Below are 26,476 nucleotides of genomic sequence, written 5' to 3'. Positions count from 1 at the left end.
TTAATTATTTACAATTAATGGTTAAGAAGTAAAAGAGATTTTGTAAAAACAGCCAGTAAAATATTTTTGGGAGGGTTTGGGGTCCTGACAGCAGGGTCGGTCGGGTCGGTCGGGTCGGCAGGTCTGTGTGACCAAACATCACAGTGGCCAATGGTGTGTATTTGCAGTTAGAATTTGATTTTTAAAATAATTTATTTTAAACATTGCTTGTGTGAAAAGTATAAAGTACAGGTGGTAAAAAGTATCTCAATCCTGAGGCGAAACCGCAGACCCGGCAACCCTGATCAAGGTCCCGTCACCTTTGGTCTTCAGTCTTCACCGAGGGATCTTTAACAGGTTCTCAGCAGAAGATTTACAGATTTGTGAGGTAGTTGCATCCTGAAGGTGATGATTTTACCAAATAATCCGCGGATTATGCTAATTGCATAAATATCCCGCCACGCAACTCAAAGCATTCTCTAAGTCTTATTTGAATTGGAAAGCAGAAGGTAGTATTCAGGTGGAATAAACCATTGAAAGCACAAGTAGTTAGACTGAAAGTCGTATTTGAGTGGAAAAGAACTCACAGGAAATTACTTCGATTAGTATTTGTTGTTTATTTTTAAGCCGAACACCAAAAAAAAGATTCAGTTCCAGTTTCCCAAAGGTGACAGTGACATAAACACATCTCTGCTTTAGACTGTTGATCAAACAAAACTTGACATATGAGAATTTTCCATGAATTGAGAAAATAATGGTCAGAGGAAGCAATGATGATGATGATGAAGCTGCAGCCTGAATCACCATGGTGACCATCCCTGGACCAAGAAGAAGAGCATCCCGTGCTGTTGCTTCATTCCTCCAGGTGACTAACATTTGGATTTTGCAGTTTGTAAATTGAGGTTTGGCGATGACTCTTATCAGAAGGTCACATGTTTGCAACTTGATATTTAATGTACATATACAACTCAGAGCGACATCAACCACACTCAACCATCTGACACTTCCCTGAATGACTTTGCAAAACACACATTTCAATCAGAACACTTGTTTAACTCATATTGTAACACATCACAAATGAACAGTTATAAAACCACATGAGATCCCGCCTGTAAACACCACACACCTTTCAGATTTGTTCAAAATAAAAGTTAAATCTTACAAAAAGCTGCAGACATTCACAAGGATGTTGATATGAAATCCATCTGCTTACATTTGCACCTGATTAGATACATAAACCCCCACCAAAAACCATGAAAGAAGACTTGGTACAGTCTGAAGTGATCAATATAAATCAGTATTTCACACACGCTGCTGATTTAACTCTCAAATGTTGGCAAAGGTTGGTATTTGACCTTTGACACTTTGGCTCTGTACACGACCACTCCGCAGACCATGCCGACGGCTGCAAGAACACATCCAGCGATGAACACCAGGTTCAGATTCAGGTTGGTCGCTGAAGAAAAGAGAAACACAATGTGAGTCGAGCTTTGTCCAAAATCAAGCTGGGATTCTGACGAGGCAGGTGTGCTCCAGGCGTGTCATACCTGTGGCTCTGACGCTCTCTGCCGATCTCCGTAAGCGCAATGGCCCCTGGGAAACGAAGTGACTTGCACTCTGGATGACAGCCTCTCTCTTGGGGCGCGGGGGGCTTGTTGACGTAGAGCTAATGCAACCTTTGGAACACCTGGTGTTGGAGTTCCCTGCTTCACACATCATGACCGAGCAGCTGATGTACACCTGAACACAACAAGACACGCCGTCGATATGTCAGCAGACGTACAGATCTAGAGTCAAACCTCTGCTCCACTTAATCCTCAGTTACTGTGTAAGGTTTTTAAAACTTGTCCATATATATATATATATATATATATATATCATGTACACTGTCCCTTTTTAATAAACAAAAGAAGTTCTAATCCACTGCTGACCTGATTGTTCAGTCCGATGAACTTGAAGGCCTCCATGCTGAACTTGAATTCTTTCTGTTCAGCGGGGGAGTGGATCTGAACAGTTGGATCCATTTTACACCTTTTCAAAGGAAGAAGAAAGAAAAAACACGGTAAGAACAGTGCCCCTGCACTTAAAGCCACTGGGGGGAGCATAGGTGACACCAAGACTAAGTCATAATGGATGAGAAATGAACCAAAATAAAAAATTGAGGCACGTAAATGTTTTTCAAAGATGTTTCTGTCATTTCAGGTCTTATCACACTGATGTTTGTTCAAGTGTTTCTGATCAGTTTGGTTTGAATTAGTTATTTGATGATGTAAGAACAGGCTGAGATCATGATTGACAGCTGAGCCTGACTTGCGGTTGGCCGAGCATGTGTTTGGGAGGGACCTGGAGGCCACAGCTTCATTTCACCATCACTAAATGTCTGAGTTCATATCTGAGATATTTTGGCTTGATTTCTAGATGGTGGGAGAAAGTGGAGATTCTTCATTCATCTTTATTTAGAGGACGGACGTGACAGGCAGTCGTTCACACTGTCATTCAAAGGCCCAGCTAGCTGCAAATCCTTTTACATATTTTACGTCCTTTCTTGAAGGCACCTTTACCCCTGACAACCAACATCTGCCTTCAAACAGTAGAGTGTGTTTTCATACCCATTTTCAAAGATGGAGTAGGTCGGTTGGTAGTTGGGGTTGTCGTATGGTGCAGCTCGGCAGGACTCCACAAACAGCTCGGTGTTGTTGACCGAGGAGGTGGCCTTGATCTTCATGTAAATCCTGTTCCCAATGTCGTACTCCAGAGGATATGCTGCTGGATCCATCATGGTTTGGAACTGGTTGTTAGGGTAGAACTCAAACTGGTAGGTGAACGTGCCGAAGCCCTTCTCCCACACAGTGATGTTCTTCCTGTGTGCCACGAAGCTCAATGACACGTTTCCTTGTTTTGGGTACTGGCAGTAGAACTGCACCTCCATCTGGTGCTTCCTGGTGATCAGGTCACTGGGGTTGTCCACCGTGGTGATTTCGTTCTTGAAGATGAGGTTCTCATTGTCTTCCTGCAGGACAGAAAGTTATGAATTCAGTCCTCATGCAGTAACCGACAAACAAGAAGCAGCACTGGTAACTGAGTGTGTAGTGAGATGAAATGAGGCCCTCGCTACCTCGATCTGAGTGCCGCAGGCGTTGAGGGGGATGATGGCGATGATGTGAGTGCTGTTGGAGTGTCTCTGGAGGCTGCAGGCCGTGTTGGAGGGATCATTGAGCTGCATATGATCCTCATGGAGTCGAGGGAATGAGGCTTTCTCAACCGATACTGTCATTGAGGACTCGTTGCAGATCACATGGGATTTAACTGGAACAAAAGAAGTACATTTTAAAGCATAACCTTGTTGGGACCTGGTATTTGTGAAACCAAAGTTCGGCCTACATGTGCAGTCAAAAGCCTGAAGCCGCATGTCCTTTGTTCTGGAGAAATCCAGAGCCTCCAGACCTCAGTCTCCCAGGCTGCCTCAACGTCACACAGAGGTGTGAAAACTGACTGGAGACACAAGTGTCAACTCCTATTGGTCACTCTGGGCCCCATGACCTGTGAGGTCACGGGGCCAATATAAGGCCAGGTCTCCCTCTCTTCTATCTCTTTCCATGCGACCCGTCGAGGGGAGAAGTTTGGCTTCTCCAGTTCACATCTTCTCTTTCCATCCACCTCTTCGAGAGGAGCACACCGCTCTTTCCACGAATCCTCTCAGAGGAGAAGGGCGGCGGTCCAGCTCACTCTTTCAACTCAAATCAACTTCATGGAGGAGAGTTGCAGCTTCCAGCTCATCTCACCAAGGAAACCTCCTCGCAATCCAAGCTCTACCAACCTTCAAGCCGCGACGCGATGTCCTGCCGGAGAACTTCAAACAGCAACTGTGCTGCACATCCCAACAGAACCACGAAGGCGGGAGCCACAAACCAGCAGGATGACTTCACAGAACTTCAAACAGCACAGCAACTCTTTTTCCCCTTTCCATGGACGGGTAACACAACTGGGCTTAATAATTATACTAGGCTAAGCAAAGACTGTTTATTCGATTCCTTGTGATGTTTATAAGTTTGATTTGTGTTGCTGTGATATTTTGGTTACAAGTTAGTTGAAAGTTAATGTTAGTTATGCTCTTCAGTCCTTCCTTGCATGCATCTAGTAACTTTCTCTAATTTGGCACCAACACAGACACACGCATATCTAAGCACCTAATTATCTCTGACCCCCGCCACATGTCGTAAACACTCCAAAGGGGGGAGGGTGTTATCTTCGAAGTGGCCAGCCGCCATTTTGGAAGACACACAGACACACACATGCATACTCACATACATATCTTTGTTTGGTAAGTACACTGTTAGTAATTTGTGTTTTTATACTTTATTATATTCATAATAAATGTTTTTCTTTCACAAATGTTTTTTCATTAATGTTGCATAAGAAGAACTCTATGTCAAGAACTCTATATCCTTCAACTTAGCTAACTATCTATATGGTAATTTTGGTTATAGTTATTCATTTTATTGTTAATGAGAGTTCCAAATTTGTAGTTAGTACTTTTATGAGACTTAATCAATAAATTGGTTATCTTTTCCCTTCCTTTGAAGGCTGGTGCCCCGAGGTAACTTTAATCAATTAGAGTTATTATTTAATATTAATATTTTTAATATTAATATTCAATATTTGATTTTGATAACCAAATTTATTGAATGCCGAAAGGCACACCATTTTATGGTATCACATTTAATGCATTATTGCAACCTTTTCAGTACTTTACATATTGAAATATAATAAATATTCTATGTGATTACTGATATTTAGTCTTTATTTCATATTGATGTATGTTAGATGTTAATGTTGCTATTATTTTGTTGTTGTCAGGATTACCATGACGACACCAGCCTTATTGTATGGTGTGTAGTTCAAGTTCCAGTGTTTTTCTGCCCTCTGCTGGTCAAAAAGTGCTTGATGCAGCTTTCAGCTGTGCTAAAAAAACATAGACTGTTGACAGTGATGTATCCTGGTGACTCACCTATTTCACTCCTGGCTTCCACAACAACACACCTCATCTCGGACTGATAGACGGCAGGCCTGAAAAACATTTGTGAACATATGTGAAAAGTTAAACGATGGTTTCCTACGCACATGATGGTGTCAATAGAGAACTGAAGTCCGAGACTCACGATTTGACGGCTTCAACAGCAAAGCAGATCACGAAATGTTGTCCGTGGTCATCTGGGAGCGGCGTCCACCTGAGGACAAACTCTCCTTGTGTGTTCTGGTGCTTTCTGATATTCGCCGGCCCACTGACGACGATATTATTTATTCTGTGTGAAAACAGAACACAGTTATCGTGCTTGCTGAGATGTTTTGTTGCCACAAGGCCTCAGCGATCTCGTTGGTTCTCACTTACTTTGCATCTGTGGCCTGCGCTTTGACTCTGATTTCCAATTCCTTGTTGACCTCTGCTAGGAAACGATCTCCATTTGCAGGTGTTGGGGGCAGAAACTTGGGCAGGAAAGCTCCCTCCTGACATGACGGAGCAGGGGGGTCCACTGGAATTTAACAAATGTGATAAGTATTGAACAGCAATTAGCAAACTGCTACTGAGTCTTTTGTTAGTTGTAAAATCGAAATAAAGTCACAGCTCAGTAAAACCAAAACCAAAAACTTAGGATTAATATGTTGAAAGAACATCTCCTACGACTAAATTGTAATTTTTTATAAAATGAAGAACATGTTGTTCTAAAGCCAGAAATGCAAGAGTTAAGGGAAATACAAGGATTTTGAATAACAAAGAATTTCATAGTGAAGACGTTAAACTTCTCACAAATAAAACAACAATGTCAAAGTAAAAATACATGACAAAAATAACATAAAAGAATAAAAACAGTAAACGTGTGACGTGTTACAATAAGACTCTTTCTGCTGTATTTCCTCAGACAGGAGGCTCCAGAGCTTCGGAGCTCTTTTCTAAACCTGTGTTCCCTGAAGTCCTCAACCCAGAATCTGGAACAGTTCAAGGCTTCTGCCAGAGGCTCTCAAAGTACATGCAGGGTTGTACGAGTACAAAAGATCCGCAAAACACTGAGGAAGTGATGGAAGAAAAAAACTCTATTCTATTAAGTACAGGAAGCCCTGGTCTCAGTATTTTGTGAACATGTGTCACACATTAGGGCGTTCTTAGAGGTCCAACACTTATAAAGACTTTTATCTCACTGAGCCCAGAGCAGCAGCAACAGGACCTCTGCTTGGTGGGACTTAAAAAGAATTGGCTGATTAAATATATTGTCATGTGTCAGGAAAAGTAAAAACATACTTACCAAGAAAAGAGAATTGCATAGGAAGTTTGCTGAGAGGAGCTGTGGTCCAGGATGGGGTTGTGGTTGGGTATGGGGTTGTGGTTGTGTCTGGATATGTAAATGTGGTTGGATATGTAGTTGTGGTTGGGGTTGTGGTTGTGGTTGCGGCTGTGGTTGTGTATGGGGTTGTGGTTGGGTATGGGGTTGTGGTTGTGTCTGGATATGTAAATGTGGTTGGATATGTAGTTGTGGTTGGGGTTGTGGCTGTGGTTGCGGCTGTGGTTGTATGGGGTTGTGGTTGTGTATGGATATGTAAATGTGGTTGTGGTTGGATATGTAGTTGTGGTTGGGGTTGTGGTTGTGGTTGGGGTTGGGGTTGTGGTTGTGTATGGATATGTAAATGTGGTTGTGGTTGGGTATGTGGTTGTGGGTGTGGGTGTGGTTGTGGTTGTGGTTGTGGTTGGGTATGGGGTTGTGGTTGTGTATGGATATGTAAATGTGGTTGTGGTTGGGTATGTGGTTGTGGGTGTGGTTGTGGTTGTGGTTGTGGTTGGGTATGGGGTTGTGGTTGTGTATGGATATGTAAATGTGGTTGTGGTTGGGTATGTGGTTGTGGGTGTGGTTGTGGTTGTGGTTGTGGTTGGGTATGGGGTTGTGGGTGTGGTTGTGGTTGTGGTTGTGGGTGTGGTTGTGGTTGTGGTTGTGGTTGGGTATGGGGTTGTGGTTGTGTATGGATATGTAAATGTGGTTGTGGTTGGGTATGTGGTTGTGGTTGTGGTTGTGGTTGTGGTTGTGGTTGGGTATGGGGTTGTGGTTGTGTATGGATATGTAAATGTGGTTGTGGTTGGGTATGTGGTTGTGGGTGTGGTTGTGGTTGTGGTTGTGGTTGGGTATGGGGTTGTGTATGGGGTTGTGGTTGTGTATGGATATGTAAATGTGGGTGTGCTTGTGATTGCGATGGCCGCTCTCTTTCCTCTCCTCACGGTCATCGGAGCCCTGTAGGATCTGGATCCATCTCCATATTGCAGATTGATGTAGCCTTGTGGGAAATCCTCCACCACCATCTCAAGTCCAAAAGCCTTGATGTTGGCTTGGGTGTAGTTGTAGTGCAATGTGCAAGAGCCCTATCAATGTGAATATTTATTATTAAAGGGAGGCAAAGCGTCAATGCATTAAAATACAAAGTATGGAGATTCAGATTTCTCAGCTGACCTGGTCTAAGAGGAAGCCTGGTGGCAGGTTGCACGAGTCGCACTCCGTCCCCCTGACGTTTCCATATCGACATCGAACTTTGTCCCCATCAGGATCAAAAGACGTGAGCTTGTATGTCCGAGGGCAGTTCTGAGGAACTCTTGAATGGACACGATAACAGGAGTTAGTAAAAAAAACTAAAGATGGAATCATCAGTGTTTAAAACAAATTCAAATTCTCCAGTGTCTGTGATAAAAGGGTTAAAGGTCGACAAGTTTCCAGGTATCTGCAGGAGACTTACCGGAGGAAAGGTAGGATGCTGATGTCTGGTGATCTGTTTGGTTTCCTGGTGTCAGACCTCTTTCCCAGATCTACCTCAGTCAGTAGACGCCAGTTGTTAACAGAATTGGCCATTGAGCGCCAACAGCAGCCACTTGACCTGGTGTGTGTGGAGCAGATCGAGGTGTGTGAACATGACTGTTGTCAAGCAGGGTTGATAAATAAAATAATGCTCCACAAAATGTACTCAGTGAATACATGTTAAGAGCAGAAAGGTGAGGCAGTTTTATTTATGAAGCACATTTCTTACACAGAAGAAGATTCAAGGTGCTGCACAGAGACATTCAAAACAACTCAGGGACAAAATTCAGAGAAATCAAGTCAAAATCTAAAAACACATTTTCAAGCGAAACAAAGTAAAATAGGCGAAGAGATTAAAAGAAGTCATTAAATAGAGGTAATTATTTAAGTAAAATGTATAGAAATATGTAGAATGACAAATTAAATTAAAGTACAATACAATGACCTTACCTGTCAAATAGTTGGTCAATCAATCAATCACATTTCATTTATACAGCCCATATTCCAAAATCACAATTTGTCTCACAAAGCCAGTAACTAAAGCAGGTAACTAAAGCAGGTAGCTAAAGCAGGTAACTAAAGCAGGTAACTAAAGCAGGTAACTAAAGCAGGTAACTAAAGCCAGTAACTAAAGCAGGTAACTAAAGCAGGTAACTAAAGCAGGTAACTAAAGCCAGTAACTAAAGCAGGTAACTAAAGCAGGTAACTAAAGCCAGTAACTAAAGCCAGTAACTAAAGCAGGTAACTAAAGCCAGTAACTAAAGCAGGTAACTACAGCAGGTAACTAAAGCCGGTAACTAAAGCCAGTAACTAAAGCAGGTAACTAAAGCAGGTAACTAAAGCCAGTAACTAAAGCCAGTAACTAAAGCAGGTAACTAAAGCCAGTAACTAAAGCAGGTAACTAAAGCCAGTAACTAAAGCCAGTAACTAAAGCAGGTAACTAAAGCAGGTAACTAAAGCCGGTAACTAAAGCCAGTAACTAAAGCAGGTAACTAAAGCCAGTAACTAAAGCCGGTAACTAAAGCCGGTAACTAAAGCCAGTAACTAAAGCAGGTAACTAAAGCCAGTAACTAAAGCAGGTAACTAAAGCCAGTAACTAAAGCAGGTAACTAAAGCCAGTAACTAAAGCAGGTAACTAAAGCCAGTAACTAAAGCCGGTAACTAAAGCAGGTAACTAAAGCCAGTAACTAAAGCCGGTAACTAAAGCAGGTGACTAAAGCCAGTAACTAAAGCCGGTAACTAAAGCCAGTAACTAAAGCAGGTAACTAAAGCCAGTAACTAAAGCCGGTAACTAAAGCGGTAACTAAAGCCGTAACTAAAGCAGGTAACTAAAGCAGGTAACCAAAGTCAACTAAAGCCGGTAACTAAAGCCGGTAACTAAAGCCGGTAACTAAAGCCAGGCACTAAAGCCAGTAACTAAAGCAGGTAACTAAAGCAGGTAACTAAAGCCGGTAACTAAAGCAGGTAACTAAAGCAGGTAACTAAAGCCAGTAACTAAAGCCGGTAACTAAAGCAGGTAACTAAAGCCAGTAACTAAAGCCAGTAACTAAAGCAGGTAACTAAAGCCAGTAACTAAAGCAGGTAACTAAAGCCAGTAACTAAAGCAGGTAACTAAAGCCAGTAACTAAAGCCGGTAACTAAAGCCGGTAACTAAAGCCGGTAACTAAAGCCGGTAACTAAAGCCAGTAACTAAAGCAGGTAACTAAAGCAGGTAACTAAAGCCGGTAACTAAAGCCGGTAACTAAAGCCGGTAACTAAAGCAGGTACCAAAGCCGGTAACTAAAGCAGGTAACTAAAGCCGGTAACTAAAGCAGGTAACTAAAGCCGGTAACTAAAGCAGGTAACTAAAGCAGGTAACTAAAGCCGGTAACTAAAGCAGGTAACTAAAGCCGGTAACTAAAGCCGGTAACTAAAGCCGGTAACTAAAGCCGGTAACTAAAGCCAGGCACTAAAGCCAGTAACTAAAGCAGGTAACTAAAGCAGGTAACTAAAGCCGGTAACTAAAGCAGGTAACTAAAGCAGGTAACTAAAGCCAGTAACTAAAGCCGGTAACTAAAGCCAGTAACTAAAGCCAGTAACTAAAGCAGGTAACTAAAGCTATGGACAGAGCATTCATCCTAAGATCATCAGGCAGTTTCTTCCTTCTATATTTTTCCTTGTTGAACAGAAAATTCTTTACTGTCGTATCTTTTTGTGAAGGCGAGTCGTAGCCAGCCTTTCAGTGCACATCGTTCTGTGTGTGGTTGGTGTATGTGACGAATACAATTTGAATGTGGTTCCACCACCTTTCTGCAGAATGACTTTAGCTAACTGCTCCCCAGGGATCCCACAGGATTATTATGATTATGATTATTATTATTGTTATTGTTACTCTTATTATAATTGTGTCCTGTCTGTTATATATTTGGGAACATTTCCATTAAGAGATTTTAAGATTAGCACTAAAACTTTAGAGTCTATCCTGTGGCTCGCTTACAGCCTGTGTAGGGATTTCAGAACAGGGTGGATGTGAGTTTTTATTGTTTGAGATGTATCACCCTGACTTTGAGGGGGTCCCAAACACATAAACAGTACAAGGGACAGAAACAACAAACAAGTCCATTGCAGTCGTCAATATTACTGGAAATAAAATCAGTTTTAACTTAGTCCTACTAAGCAGCAAGTGAAAGTTAAGTAGCCTGAAAAAGACTCACCTCATCTGAAAAGGTTTGTCACTGCTAACATTAGTCGTGAAAACTGTTTCAGTCTCACAAGTGTTTCCATAGTATCGTGATATGTTGGTGTTCCTGTCAACCACACCCGACGGACTTCTATAGACATTGCGACAGTTGCTCCCGTAGCAGCTCCACCAGTAGTTGCTCCAACACGACCTGAAGGTTGACCTGCTGCGAAGGTCCACCTGCGGGGAAAGATCACACTGAACACTGTGCTTCCAGGTGGTTGCTCTGCTCAAACTGAGGAGGTTAGATTATTGTTTGCAGAACGCAGCCGCTCACATTTGAACACTAAGCATGGGCCCACATTTCTCCAACTCTTGCCTCCCTTAAGTTAAATTTAGGATTGACTTTAAGATTCCTTGAATAACTTTTAAAGCTCAGCATGGTCTGTTCCCAGGTTAAATTACAGAGCTTCTAACTGCCTTGCTCTAAGACTCAATCTAACATTTTCCAACCAACACCTGCCAGTAGTTCCTGAGTCCAGGCTTGTAAGTGCGGCTGGCCAGTAACTAATGCCAGTAACTGAGGCCGGTAACTTAGGCCGGTAACTAAGGCTGGTAACTAACGCCAGTAACTAAAGCCGGTAACTAAAGCCAGTATCTAAAGCCAGTAACTAAGGCCGGTAACTAACGCCAGTAACTAAAGCCGGTAACTAAAGCCAGTATCTAAAGCCAGTAACTAATGCCAGTAACTAAAGCCAGTAACTAAAGCCGGTAACTAAAGCCGGTAACTAAAGCCAGTAACTAAGGCCAGTAACTAATGCTGGTAACTACGGCCAGTAACTAACCGTGACCAAGTTTAATTTATTTCATCCGTCTTATTTGTGTTTTATTTCCATGTATTTTGTCAAGCACATTGTAACCTTGTCTAGATAAGTGCTAAACAATTATAATTATTATTATTGTTGTTATTATTACTTTGTCTTGTTCAAAGCTAATTAGGGTGAGAATTGGAAGTTTAACAATATCCAAATCTTTAAGAATTTCAGATGTAAAATGTATAAAATTACTATTATTATTAAATCAATACATTTTTTGTGGCCTTGATGCTTAACTAGAAAATCAAACAAAAGAAATAAAGCTCCCACAAACACAAGACAACAGTAATAATGAAGAAGAATAAGACATTTCTATCATGGACCAGATTCACACATTGTCTCTATGTCATCATTGCTTGTCTCACCCTGTACGTTCCATCAGGGTTTTGTCCTCTGTAGGTGAAGGTCGCACTTCCCCCAAAGTGATGTGATGCAGACGCCAGTGAGACCAGGAGCAGCTGAAGTAGGAGCACCGCTGTGGAAGCCATGATGCAGTGAACTGGTCTGTGTCCCGGGTGCCTCTCACATCCACCTGCAGCATCTTTATATACTGTAAGCTGGAGTTTGATGGAATGCACATTCGGGTTGAAAAGAATGCAGCACCTGCAAAACCGGTTTGAACGTAAAAGAAAAAAAAACTCCTTCTGGGAAATGACTTTCAATTTTATGTGTGGAAAAAACCCAATTGTGTTACATGATTGTTATTGAGCACATTTTCACCAGTAACAAGCTCCAACAATAGTTTAGAATCGTCCGAGCAGAGGAACAAGAAAGTTCTCCTGATTTCGTATGAAGTTAAAGTTCTGACTGTCAGAACAGAGCTGCTGCTTCACACTTCTTATATGAATGAAATGACATTAGAAGAAGTTAGTACATGGATGCAGGTGTATTCACAGAAACTAGTCCAGACAAAGTCACAGAACTTTACAGGCTTTTTTCTTGAATAAGTTTTATTGATTCAGCTTTATTGATTTAGTTTTATTGATTTAGCTTTATTGTCCGTCCTGGGAGAGGCTTCCCTGACATGTGACGCCCTCTGAGGTCTCTACCTTCTCTTCCTGGTCTGAGGTTTTCTTGGTGGTTTTCTTCAATCTTGATGAAGGTGAAAGGCAGTTGATGGCTTTGTTCAGCCCAGTGAGACAAATAGTGATTTGTGAATAGGGGCTATACAAATACAATTTGATTGACTGGCTCTTCTTAGTACGATTTGGTATGTCAATGATATTATCTGGTGTACAAGCCCTTTATTGGTCACGTCAGGGAACTGGCAGCCACCAGAATCATCCGATCAGTGCAATGCACGAATAAAGAGTTTAAGAGCGGTGCTGTCTGTCAGGATTCAGCAGCGTCTGTACAAACTGGGATTAAATGAGCTGATTCATATAAACACTCATTATTCTGTCCTGTGAGCAGGAACTTGAGCACGTGTTGATTTGCAGTCGTACATTTTCCCCACATACGATTCATAAAACATGGTGGTACTTTCAACCACTGCTACAAACACTCAGGCCACAAACTTGAAGACAAAAGTAAATCTTTATTTTCAGCGTTGGGTTAGGGTTAGTTGATGGATAACTGTCGTCTTTATTTTTCTTTTTAAAGTGTGAAATACCAGTAATCTCCAGTTTCAGGTAACAAAGCTGTGCTTAACAAACACAGTGGGTGTGTACTTACAGTAAGTGTCTAGTATCTAGGAGGAAGTTCATGCTCAGAACATTCCACTGAGCCCAGGAGGCTTAATAATGACAATGTGTACTTAGACATTGAATGAAGGCTTTTGTAAACCTGACATGTGATTGTTGAATGTAATCTGATGGCTCCGTTCACCTGAATATCTAAGACACATCTGAGAGAAACAGAGATACCTCAATCAATCATCTGTTTATTTTCAGTTACGGGAAGCGTAAGGTCGGAGCAGCTGATCGGCCGGGCTGCTTGTTGAGCCACGAGACTTTGACACGGTCACTAAACAGAATAGATTTGTAAAAAGATGACCACACATCAGCTTTTAGCTGCAGGACTGCGCCACTTGGACCCAAGCATGTGACTAATATCGTATAAATGATATAACCTTTATAAAATCATATAATAATAATAATAATAATAATAATAATAACAATAATAATAATAATAATAACAATAATAATCAGAATAACAATTACAATAACAATAATTATAATGCCTGTGTTTGTATAGCACTTATCTAAACAAACCTTGTTATTCTACGTGCAGCCACATGTCAAACCTTTCAAGGTGAGATTAACAGCACCTGTCATTAACAGAAGAATCTGTGTGGCTGCCAGCACATGGAGCCCTGCCAGTCAGGCTTCTGATGCACATCACTAATGTGACATGTGTTTGACTCAAAGCACCGAGGACCAGGTTCACAGACACGTCTTCTTCAATCCTGTTTCCTGCGACCGGCTCAAATAACAAAGACCAAAGGCAAACAAAAGGCCAGACATCATCTTGACCCGATCAGGGTTAGACTGAGCCGTGAGTCACCACATGTCTTTGTGTGAGCTGCATGCATCAGATGAGACTGACTGACTGATTCCTACAGACCAGAAGAGACTGACTGACTGATTCCTACAGACCAGAAGAGACTGACTGACTGATTCCTACAGACCAGAAGAGACTGACTGACTGATTCCTACAGACCAGATGAGACTGACTGACTGATTCCTACAGACCAGATGAGACTGACTGACTGATTCCTACAGACCAGAAGAGACTGACTGACTGATTCCTACAGACCAGAAGAGACTGACTGACTGATTCCTACAGACCAGATGAGACTGACTGACTGATTCCTACAGACGAGATGAGACTGACTGACTGATTCCTAAAGACGAGATGAGACTGACTGACTGATTCCTACAGACCAGATGAGACTGACTGACTGATTCCTACAGACCAGATGAGACTGACTGACTGATTCCTACAGACCAGATGAGACTGACTGACTGATTCCTACAGACCAGATGAGACTGACTGACTGATTGACTGACTGACTGATTCCTACAGACCAGATGAGACTGACTGACTGATTGCTACAGACGAGAATAGACTGACTGACTGATTCCTACAGACCAGATGAGACTGACTGACTGATTCCTACAGACCAGATGAAACTGACTGACTGATTCCTACAGACGAGATGAAACTGTTCTGACTGATTGCTACAGACCAGATGAGACTGACTGACTGATTCCTACAGACCAGATGAGACTGACTGACTGATTCCTACAGACCAGATGAGACTGACTGACTGATTGACTGACTGACTGATTCCTACAGACCAGATGAGACTGACTGACTGATTGCTACAGACGAGAATAGACTGACTGACTGATTCCTACAGACCAGATGAGACTGACTGACTGATTCCTACAGACCAGATGAAACTGACTGACTGATTGCTACAGACGAGAATAGACTGACTGACTGATTGCTACAGACGAGAATAGACTGACTGACTGATTCCTACAGACCAGATGAGACTGACTGACTGATTGACTGACTGACTGATTCCTACAGACGAGATGAGACTGACTGACTGATACCTACAGACCAGAAGAGACTGACTGACTGATTCCTACAGACCAGATGAGGCTGACTGACTGATTCCTACAGACCAGATGAGACTGACTGACTGATTGCTACAGACGAGAATAGACTGACTGACTGATTCCTACAGACCAGATGAGACTGACTGACTGATTCCTACAGACCAGATGAAACTGACTGACTGATTGCTACAGACGAGAATAGACTGACTGACTGATTGCTACAGACGAGAATAGACTGACTGACTGATTCCTACAGACCAGATGAGACTGACTGACTGATTGACTGACTGACTGATTCCTACAGACGAGATGAGACTGACTGACTGATACCTACAGACCAGAAGAGACTGACTGACTGATTCCTACAGACCAGATGAGGCTGACTGACTGATTCCTACAGACCAGATGAGACTGACTGACTGATATAATGGTATAATGGTATATAGTGGTATAATTCCAAGACACATGAGTTAAAACAAGTATCAAGAAAACTAGAAAGGAAGTGGCGCTCCAGCAACCGTGTTGAAAATCTCCTAGACTGGAAGAATAGTGTTAAAGCATATAAGAAGGCCCTCCACAAAGCAAGAGCTGCCTACTACTCAAAACTAATAGAAGAGAATAAAAACAACCCCAGGTTTCTCTTCAGCACTGTAGCCAGGCTGACTGAGAGTCACACCTCCACCGAACCCAGTATTCCTCGATCCCTAAATAGCAATATCTTTATGAATTTCTTTAATGATAAAATTATAACCATTAGAAATCAAATCAACCATCTCCTGCCCTCAATTGGCACTAATACCCCATCAAGAATAGAAAACTCAGAAACGGCCAAGAATCCTACCAATTATTTAGACAGCTTCTCTCTGATCAGCCTCGATCAGCTGACCAAAATAATCTCATCTTCTAAACCAACAACTTGTATCTCAGACCCCATTCCTACAAAATTACTTAAAGAAATTCTGCCCCTAATTGACAGTTCATTACTGAACACAATCAATCTGTCATTATCATCAGGATATGTACCACAGTCTTTTAAAATAGCTGTAATCAAACCCCTCCTCAAAAAACCCACCTTAGACCCAGAGGTTTTAGCCAATTATCGTCCGATATCTAATCTCCCTTCCTGTCTAAAATCCTAGAAAAGTTGTAGCCAATCAGCTGTGTGAGTTTCTCCAGGAAAATAATATATATGAAGACTTTCAGTCAGGGTTTAGAGCCAATCACAGCACGGAGACAGCCTTGGCAAAAGTCACTAATGATCTTCTAATAGCTTCAGATCAGGGATTTGTGTCTGTCCTCGTTCTGTTAGATCTTAGTGCAGCATTTGACACAATTGACCATAATATTTTATTACAGAGACTAGAACAGTTAATTAGCATTAAAGGAACCGCCCTAAAATGGTTTAAATCCTATTTTTCAGACCGCTCCCAATTCGTGCAAATTAATGATGAGTCATCTGTGCGCACCAAAGTTAACCATGGTGTTCCACAAGGCTCTGTGCTCGGCCCAATTTTATTCTCATTATATATGCTTCCACTTGGAAACATTATCAGGACACACTCGGTAAATTTCCACTGCTATGCGGATGACACCCAGTTATACTTGTCAATAAAACCTGAACAAAGTAATCAAATAACTAAACTCCAAGCATGTCTCAAGGACATAAAAACCTGGATGACCCGCAATTTTCTCTTATTAAACTCAGATAAAACAGAGGTTCTAATACTTGGCCCTAAACACCTTAGAGATACATTATCTAACGATATAGCTGCGCTAGACGACATTGCCCTTGCTTCCAATGAAACAGTCAGGAACTTGGGAGTGATCTTCGATCCTGATTTATCCTTTAATTCTCACTTAAAACAAATTTCTAGGACAGCCTTTTTTCACTTGCGTAATATCTCCAAAATCAGACATGTCCTTTCTCAAAAGGATGCAGAAAAACTAATCCACGCCTTTGTTACATCCAGACTGGATTATTGTAATTCCTTATTATCAGGCTCCAGCAGTAAGTCGTTAAAGACTCTGCAGCTTGTCCAAAATGCCGCAGCACGTGTCCTGACAAGAACCAAGAAAAGAGAGCACATTTCTCCTGTATTAGCTTCGCTACACTGGCTTCCGGTTAAATCTAGAATAGAATTTAAAATTCTCCTCCTCACCTTCAAGGCCCTTAACAATATGGCACCATTATATCTTAAAGAGCTGTTAGTACCTTATCAACCCACTAGAGCACTGCGCTCCCAGAATTCAGGCTGTCGTCCCTAAAGTCTCTAAAAGTAGAGTAGGAGCCAGAGCTTCAGCTATCAAGCTCCTCTCCTGTGGAATCATCTCCCACTTTCAGTTCGGGAGGCAGACACCATCTGTACGTTTAAGAGTAGGCTTAAAACCTTCCTTTTTGATAACGCTTATAGTTAGAGCTGGTCCAGGCTTGTCCTAGACCTGCTCTTAGTTAGGCTGCTATAGGTTTAGAAGGTCGGGGGACACATGACACACGGAGCTTCTCTTTCCAGCTTCTCCTTCCTCTTCTCAATCTTTATCACATCAAAGTAATTCATATCCCATCAATACATGTTACTGACTTGACTTCTTCCCCGGAGTCCCTTTGCCTTATTGTCCGCAGACCCAGGGCCGCGGCTGTGGCCACATCATGGATTAGGATCTGTGGATCACGTATCAGAGGTCGTAATGGTGGATCCAGTATGGCGGACTCTGCATCGTGCTGGCTGATCGTGATAACAAAGGCAGATCCTTTATCGTGTTGGCATCAGATACTGGTAGTGGACCACGACCGAGGTGGCAGCTGATGGTGGATCCTAATGGCGGCAGTGGACAATAACTGTGGACTATAGTGGCATCCGATCTTGATGGTGGATCATGATCGTGCTGGCTGCTGACCATGGACTATGATTGCAGCAGGACTGCTCGATACATAGTATTTCTCCTCAGACACTTGACCATTAATGACATTAATCCACCAATTCACTGACCTTCAGTTATACTTCAAAATGTTTACCCTAATCAATGCTGCTAAAACCTTTATCTTGATGTTCTCCTTTACACTTGACATCCATTGCACTTCTGTCCGTCCTGGGAGACGGATCCTCACATGTGTCTCTCTGAGGTTTCTACTTCTTTCCCTGTTAAAAGGGTTTTTAAGTAGTTTTTCCTGACTCTTGTTGAGGGTTAAGGGCAGAGGATGTCACACCATGTTAAAGCCTATGAGACAAATTGTGATTTGTGAATATGGGCTATACAAATAAAATTTGATTGATTGATTGATTGATTCCTACAGACGAGAAGAGACTGACTGACTGATTCCTACAGACGAGATGAGACTGACTGACTGATTCCTACAGACCAGATGAGACTGACTGACTGATTCCTACAGACCAGATGAGACTGACTGACTGATTCCTACAGACGAGATGAGACTGACTGACTGATTGCTACAGACCAGATGAGACTGACTGACTGATTCCTACAGACCAGATGAGACTGACTGACTGATTGCTACAGACGAGAATAGACTGACTGACTGATTCCTACAGACCAGATGAGACTGACTGACTGATTCCTACAGACCAGATGAAACTGACTGACTGATTCCTACAGACCAGATGAGACTGACTGACTGATTCCTACAGACCAGATGAAACTGACTGACTGATTCCTACAGACCAGATGAGACTGACTGACTGATTCCTACAGACCAGATGAGACTGACTGACTGACTGATTCCTACAGACGAGATGAGACTGACTGACTGATTCCTACAGACCAGATGAGACTGACTGACTGATTCCTACAGACCAGATGAGACTGACTGACTGACTGACTGATTCCTACAGACCAGATGAGACTGACTGACTGATTGCTACAGACCAGATGAGACTGACTGACTGACTGATTCCTACAGACCAGATGAGACTGACTGACTGATTCCTACAGACCAGATGAGACTGACTGACTGATTCCTGACTGACTGACTGACTGACTGATTCCTACAGACCAGATGAGACTGACTGACTGATTCCTACAGACCAGATGAGACTGACTGACTGATTCCTACAGACGAGATGAGACTGACTGACTGATTCCTACAGACGAGATGAGACTGACTGACTGATTCCTACAGACCAGATGAGACTGACTGACTGATTCCTACAGACGAGATGAAACTGACTGACTGATTCCTACAGACCAGATGAGACTGACTGACTGATTCCTACAGACCAGATGAAACTGACTGACTGATTCCTACAGACGAGATGAAACTGACTGACTGATTGCTACAGACCAGATGAGACTGACTGACTGATTCCTACAGACCAGATGAGACTGACTGACTGATTGACTGACTGACTGATTCCTACAGACCAGATGAGACTGACTGACTGATTGCTACAGACGAGATTAGACTGACTGACTGATTCCTACAGACCAGATGAGACTGACTGACTGATTCCTACAGACCAGATGAGACTGACTGACTGATTGACTGACTGACTGATTCCTACAGACCAGATGAGACTGACTGACTGATTGCTACAGACGAGAATAGACTGACTGACTGATTGCTACAGACGAGAATAGACTGACTGACTGATTCCTACAGACCAGATGAGACTGACTGACTGATTCCTACAGACCAGATGAAACTGACAGACTGATTCCTACAGACCAGATGAGACTGACTCAGAGAAAGACTGACTGACTGATTGCTACAGACCAGATGAGACTGACTGACTGATTCCTACAGACCAGATGAGACTGACTGACTGATTGACTGACTGACTGACTGATTCCTACAGACCAGATGAGACTGACTGACTGATTGCTACAGACGAGAATAGACTGACTGACTGATTCCTACAGACCAGATGAGACTGACTGACTGATTCCTACAGACCAGATGAGACTGACTGACTGATTCCTACAGACCAGATGAAACTGACTGACTGATTGCAGCCGATCGTTCGTCACACCCACTGGTTTTGTCTGTGTGACCTGAACTTTGAACAGTTTTGAGCATTTTGGCTGAAAATAAACAAAATGTTACAAACTATGACATCATCATCATTTCGTCTGTGTTGGAACATGAGCATGAAGAAGTCAACAGTAAAGAAGTATCTGGAATCACAGTGCAAACTTGCAGGAACCTCTGCAGCCTCTGAAGTGAGACTGTTTAAACCTGTTTAAATTCTGTCACTGGAGCTGCCAGTGAGGGATCATGAGGAGGTCCTGTTAATCCAGTGACCCTCCCACCAGGCCAGGCTCCGCCCACATGGGATTATACCGGTGTTCACTCATGTCTAATCCGTTTAATAAACATGTGCCACATTTGTATTGTCCATTCTGAGCCTCTGCACTTGGTGACGCAGAGAGGACGCACATAGGAAGCTTACCTGTTGTGTTGATGTCTAAATGGGTCTCTGATGTCTGAAACTGCCTCCGTGGTTCAACACAAACATGAAATTCCAATCCAGAAGTTGAGAAATTTCAGACTGGACCAAAGTTGTGGATATTGTCAGCCATTGACTGTGAGTCTGATTGAACCAAAGTAAACATGGTGTGGAGGTGAGAGACAGAGTGAGACGCATGGCAGAGAGACAGAGTGAGATGTATGGCAGAGAGACAGAGTGAGATGTATGGCAGAGAGACAGAGTGAGATGTATGGCAGAGAGACAGAGTGAGACGCATGGCAGAGAGACAGAGTGAGACACATGGCAGAGAGACAGAGTGAGACGCATGGCAGAGAGACAGAGTGAGATGTATGGCAGAGAGACAGAGTGAGACGCATGGCAGAGAGACAGAGTGAGACACATGGCAGAGAGACAGAGTGAGATGTATGGCAGAGAGACAGAGTGAGACGCATGGCAGAGAGACAGAGTGAGACGCATGGCAGAGAGACAGAGTGAGATGTATGGCAGAGAGACAGAGTGAGACGCATGGCAGAGAGACAGAGTGAGACGCATGGCAGAGAAACAGAGTGAGACACATGGCAGAGAGACAGAGTGAGACACATGGCAGAGAGACAGAGTGAGACGCATGGCAGAGAAACACACACAGAATGAGACACATGGCAGAGAGACAGAGTGAGACACATGGCAGAGAGACACACACAGAGTGAGACACATGGCAGAGAGACAGAGTGAGACGCATGGCAGAGAAACACACACAGAATGAGACACATGGCAGAGAAACAGAGTGAGACACATGGCAGAGAGACAGAGTGAGACACATGGCAGAGAAACAGAGTGAGACACATGGCAGAGAGACAGAGTGAGACACATGGCAGAGAAACACAGACAGAATGAGACACATGGCAGAGAAACAGAGTGAGACACATGGCAGAGAGACAGAGTGAGACGCATGGCAGAGAGACAGAGTGAGATGTATGGCAGAGAGACAGAGTGAGACACATGGCAGAGAGACAGAGTGAGACACATGGCAGAGAGACAGAGTGAGATGTATGGCAGAGAGACAGAGTGAGACACATGGCAGAGAGACAGAGTGAGAAGTATGGCAGAGAAACAGAGTGAGAAGTATGGCAGAGAGACAGAGTGAGAAGTATGGCAGAGAGACAGAGTGAGACACATGGCAGAGAAACAGAGTGAGAAGTATGGCAGAGAGACAGAGTGAGAAGTATGGCAGAGAGACAGAGTGAGACACATGGCAGAGAGACAGAGTGAGATGTATGGCAGAGAGACAGAGTGAGACGCATGGCAGAGAGACAGAGTGAGACACATGGCAGAGAGACAGAGTGAGACGCATGGCAGAGAGACAGAGTGAGACGCATGGCAGAGAAACAGAGTGAGACACATGGCAGAGAGACAGAGTGAGACACATGGCAGAGAGACAGAGTGAGACGCATGGCAGAGAAACACACACAGAATGAGACACATGGCAGAGAGACAGAGTGAGACACATGGCAGAGAGACACACACAGAGTGAGACACATGGCAGAGAGACAGAGTGAGACGCATGGCAGAGAAACACACACAGAATGAGACACATGGCAGAGAAACAGAGTGAGACACATGGCAGAGAGACAGAGTGAGACACATGGCAGAGAAACAGAGTGAGAAGTATGGCAGAGAGACAGAGTGAGAAGTATGGCAGAGAAACAGAGTGAGAAGTATGGCAGAGAGACAGAGTGAGAAGTATGGCAGAGAGACAGAGTGAGACACATGGCAGAGAGACAGAGTGAGAAGTATGGCAGAGAGACAGAGTGAGAAGTATGGCAGAGAAACAGAGTGAGAAGTATGGCAGAGAGACAGAGTGAGAAGTATGGCAGAGAGACAGAGTGAGACACATGGCAGAGAGACACACAGAGTGAGACACATGGCAGAGAAACAGAGTGAGACACATGGCAGAGAGACAGAGTGAGACACATGGCAGAGAGACAGAGTGAGACACATGGCAGAGAAACAGAGTGAGACACATGGCAGAGAGACACACAGAGTGAGACACATGGCAGAGAGACAGAGTGAGACACATGGCAGAGAGACAGAGTGAGATGTATGGCAGAGAAACACACACAGAGTGAGACACATGGCAGAGAGACACAGAGAGAGACACATGGCAGAGAAACAGAGTGAGACACATGGCAGAGAGACAGAGTGAGACACATGGCAGAGAGACAGAGTGAGACACATGGCAGAGAGACAGAGTGAGACGCATGGCAGAGAAACACACACAGAATGAGACACATGGCAGAGAAACAGAGTGAGACACATGGCAGAGAGACAGAGTGAGACACATGGCAAAGAGACAGAGTGAGACGCATGGCAGAGAAACACACACAGAATGAGACACATGGCAGAGAAACAGAGTGAGACACATGGCAGAGAGACACACACAGAGTGAGACACATGGCAGAGAGACACACAGAGTGAGACACATGGCAGAGAAACAGAGTGAGACACATGGCAGAGAGACACACACAGAGTGAGACACATGGCAGAGAGACACACAGAGTGAGACACATGGCAGAGAAACAGAGTGAGACACATGGCAGAGAGACACACAGAGTGAGACACATGGCAGAGAGACTTAACCTCTTCGCGTGACAAGAATATGTTGCAACAGGAAACAAATAAATAGTCTCAGACTTGTAGCTGTTACCGTCAGAAGCGAGAAGCAGACAATTTCCTGCTCTGTTGGCTCAGTGGGGGGTCACACTTTCAGAAATACCATCGACAACTGTGACACTCGACAGTCAACTCTCCCTTACCGCCAACATTACCGCTCCTGTTGATACATGCTGCACAACATCAGGAGAATACGCCCCCTTCTCACTCAGAAGGCGGCGCAGGTTCTGGTCCAGGCTCTGGTCATCTCACGCCTAGACTATTGCACCTCCCTCCTGGCAGGTCTACCTGCTAGTGCCATCCGACGTCTGCAGCTCATCCAGAATTCCAGCCGCTCAACTGGTCAACCGAAGTTCTTTTTAAGGACGTTTTTCCGCTAATTGACAGTTCCACATTAAATCAGATTAATATGTATTGTTAACCGGCTACGTACCACAAGCTTTTTGTTAAGTCTTGATTTAGTTTGGACCCAGAAGCAGAGACTGAATGCAGGTGTAGATAAATGAAGACTTTATTGCTCAACAAAAAGCGACAAAGAGCCGGCAGTGGAGGCAGAGAGCAGGCTGGCTGGTAGAAATCCAAGGGACCGCACGAGTGCTGAGCAAATGGAAGAAAAGAGTCTGCACAGAAGACAAAGTGTAGACGAACAGCAAGGCACACATGATGACCCAAGTAAAACGGAGGAAAAACACTGGTGAGGTACTTCAAAAAACAAGAACACAGAAGATTCACAGAAAAGCATGCAGAGCAACTACCGAGCTAGACGGAGTTATCTGGCAGAGCAGTGGAGGGAAGACCAGGCTTTTATGGACCGGGTGATGATTTGGGCGGAAGGAGATGTGCCCTGTCTGCTGCAGGGGAAGCCAGCCACGCCCCCTCTGCCACACACATGCCCTGCAGGAGAAAAGAACAGAAAGGAGAGGGGGAGAGAGAACACACAAAAGCAACAGAGAATCATCACCCTTTGAAGGTGGCGCTGATTATCTTAATCTTAAGCTAATAAACATCTGGATCTTGATCTAAGCTAAGCTAATTATAGACCCATATCAAACCTTCATTTCCAAAGTCCGAGAAAATCTGACTTCGACGTTCTTCACTCCACGGTGCGGTAGGACAGACCCTGTACACAGACGGATTGGGCCCCAACGAACAATCCACAAACTTGACATGTAAGACTGGACTTACGGACTTTGAAGTGACTTTTATGTGCACACTTTGTTAAAATTTTATTTATTTCTGTTTCTTATTTGGGGGAAATTGATGCTGAATTCTATTGTCAAACAAACTTGAACTGCAGTTTGTGTTCAAATACAAGTTCATTTAAAGCAAATCCTGTGATTCTCAAATCCAGGGCTCCTACTCACCTAGAATCTCCTATCCTGGTCCACATTAACACTCGTTCTAGTGTAACCAAGGGTTACACTAACCAGCTGTGTGATTACTTAGATAGTTATGGTTTGTTGGAAAAGGATTTAGAATCATCACAGCACAGAAACATTAAATTAAAAGTTACTAACGAGCTTTTCATGGCCTCAGATAATGGACTTGTCTCTGTACTCGTCCTGTTGATCTTTGTGCAGCATCTGACACCACAGATCATAAGATTCTGTTACAGAGACTGGAACAACATGTAGGGATCAAAGGAACATTAGACTGGTTTAAATCATATTCATCAGATAGATTTTAATTTGTTCATGTTAACAATGACTCCTCCATGCACACACAAGTTAGTCATGGAGTTCCACAGGGTTCTGTCCTTGGACCGATTCTCTTCAACTTATATATGCTCTCCTTAGGAAACATCATCAGAAAGCACCACTGTTACGACTTTAGCTCGTGGATGGAAAGGGAAGTACATGAACCAGTTGGAATTGATAGTTGAAATAAAAGTTATTTATTTACAGAGTTCCATATAAAGATTCAAACAAATGATTTGAGGCAAACAGAAACAAAGGGATGCAAGTGCTGCTAAAACAAATAAATAAATATAACCAAAAGAGGACTCTAGCCTAGAGCTAATGATGCTTATTCCACAGAAAAAACAAGATGCAAAAATAGTCTCTACTAATAAACACTAAACCTGCTATCAAAACACAAAGTAAGCAACACCCCGGAAACTTCTAAGGCTATACAGAAACACAATAGGTTTAACACTGACAAGTAATTCACATCTAATGCCTATAAAAACAAAAACTGGAACTAGTCAACAATGACATTGGACAAAAGGATCTGTGGCACGCTGCTAAACAGCCGCCACGAGTGAAGCTTCAGCTGGAGGTTATAGGGCAGATGCTGTCCCGGTGATTGGTAGGGCGGCCTGGGGATCTGACGCCGGCAGGCGCTGCTGAGTGAAGGCAGGCCACGCCTCCACCCGTTGGGCCCAATCCTGCATCGGGGACCACAGACTACTCAACATACACACAGAGAAATGACATATCCCAGGGAGATAGCCTGGCAGCCGTAACAACCACGTACACTTCCATTGTTACGCAGACGACACCCAGCTGTACATATCTATGAAGCCTGATGAATTGAATCACTTAGTTCAACTTCAGGAACGTCTCAAGAACATCAAGGCCTGGATGACCCAAAACCTTTCACTTCTAAATTCATATAAAACTGAGCTCGTTGTAATGGTCCCTAAACATCTCAGAGAAACACTGTCTGACCAGATAGTCACCTTGGATGGTGTTAGTTTGGCCCCTAGCTCCACTGTGAGGAACCTGGCAGTTATGTTTGACCAGGACATTTCTACCAGGCTCCTCTCCTGTGGAACCAGCTCCCACTCTCGGTTTGGGAGGAAGACACCATCTCTGCATTTAAGGTTAAACTTAAAACGTTCCTTTCTGATGAAGCCTATAGTTAGGGCTGAGGCATCCCTTAGTTATGCTGCTAAAGGTCTAGACTGCTGGGGGAACTCCCATCGTGCACTGAGCCCCCCCACGCACCACCGGCTGGTGATGACATATCACTCAGGTCACCTCATCCACAGCCTCCACCCACAGATGAGCTGTCTCATTTTCATGCACGAAGATATTTAACAACAATCATCCACAAATTAAACATATCCAACAAAATAAAAGTAATTTAATACAATAATAAAATGAAAAACAATTCATATTGCATTCTTTTCTTTTTGTGTGTGTTGTATATTGTCACCTACAACATTTTGTACAATTGTACCAGTGTGCTGTCACACACACACATTGTCTTTCGCTCCTGGTATTTCACATGATGGCCTAATACGATGATACAGGGAAGATTCGCGAGGAATAGATTGCTTCTGTCTGGATCGCTCAAGTGACCAATCCTGCTCCTATTTTCTGGATTTATGTCAGCTTTTTATTTATTTATGTATGTATTTATATATTTATTTATACTTAAGTCATTTTTCGTCCTCCATATTTACCAGATAATCTGCGGATTATGCTAATTGCATAAATATCCCGCCACGCAACTCAAAGCATTC

The 26,476-nt window shown here is 43.3% G+C and overlaps 1 protein-coding gene across 1 annotated transcript in view; it reads right to left on the bottom strand.

Moving 5' to 3' along the window:
• Positions 1-579: 579 nt before the first annotated feature.
• The window catches only part of LOC118107876 (ZP domain-containing protein-like), a 105,877-nt gene continuing 79,980 nt past the window's right edge, over positions 580-26,476 (bottom strand). The window contains exons 2-9 of the mRNA XM_047340047.1: positions 5,369-5,510; positions 5,139-5,282; positions 4,988-5,046; positions 3,095-3,285; positions 2,589-2,989; positions 1,911-2,010; positions 1,527-1,719; positions 580-1,435 (exon numbers count right to left, since the gene is read on the bottom strand). Of these exons, the coding sequence (XP_047196003.1) occupies positions 1,299-1,435; positions 1,527-1,719; positions 1,911-2,010; positions 2,589-2,989; positions 3,095-3,285; positions 4,988-5,046; positions 5,139-5,282; positions 5,369-5,510 (1,367 nt within the window). The 3' untranslated portion in view covers positions 580-1,298. The remainder of the gene's footprint in view (positions 1,436-1,526; positions 1,720-1,910; positions 2,011-2,588; positions 2,990-3,094; positions 3,286-4,987; positions 5,047-5,138; positions 5,283-5,368; positions 5,511-26,476) is intronic.

This window comes from Hippoglossus stenolepis, chromosome 1, assembly GCF_022539355.2.
Source record: "Hippoglossus stenolepis isolate QCI-W04-F060 chromosome 1, HSTE1.2, whole genome shotgun sequence".
NCBI classification, from domain to species: domain Eukaryota; kingdom Metazoa; phylum Chordata; class Actinopteri; order Pleuronectiformes; family Pleuronectidae; genus Hippoglossus; species Hippoglossus stenolepis.
The sequence above is the reverse complement of the archived record's forward strand: the minus strand, read 5'-3'. Positions and strand labels throughout refer to the sequence as shown.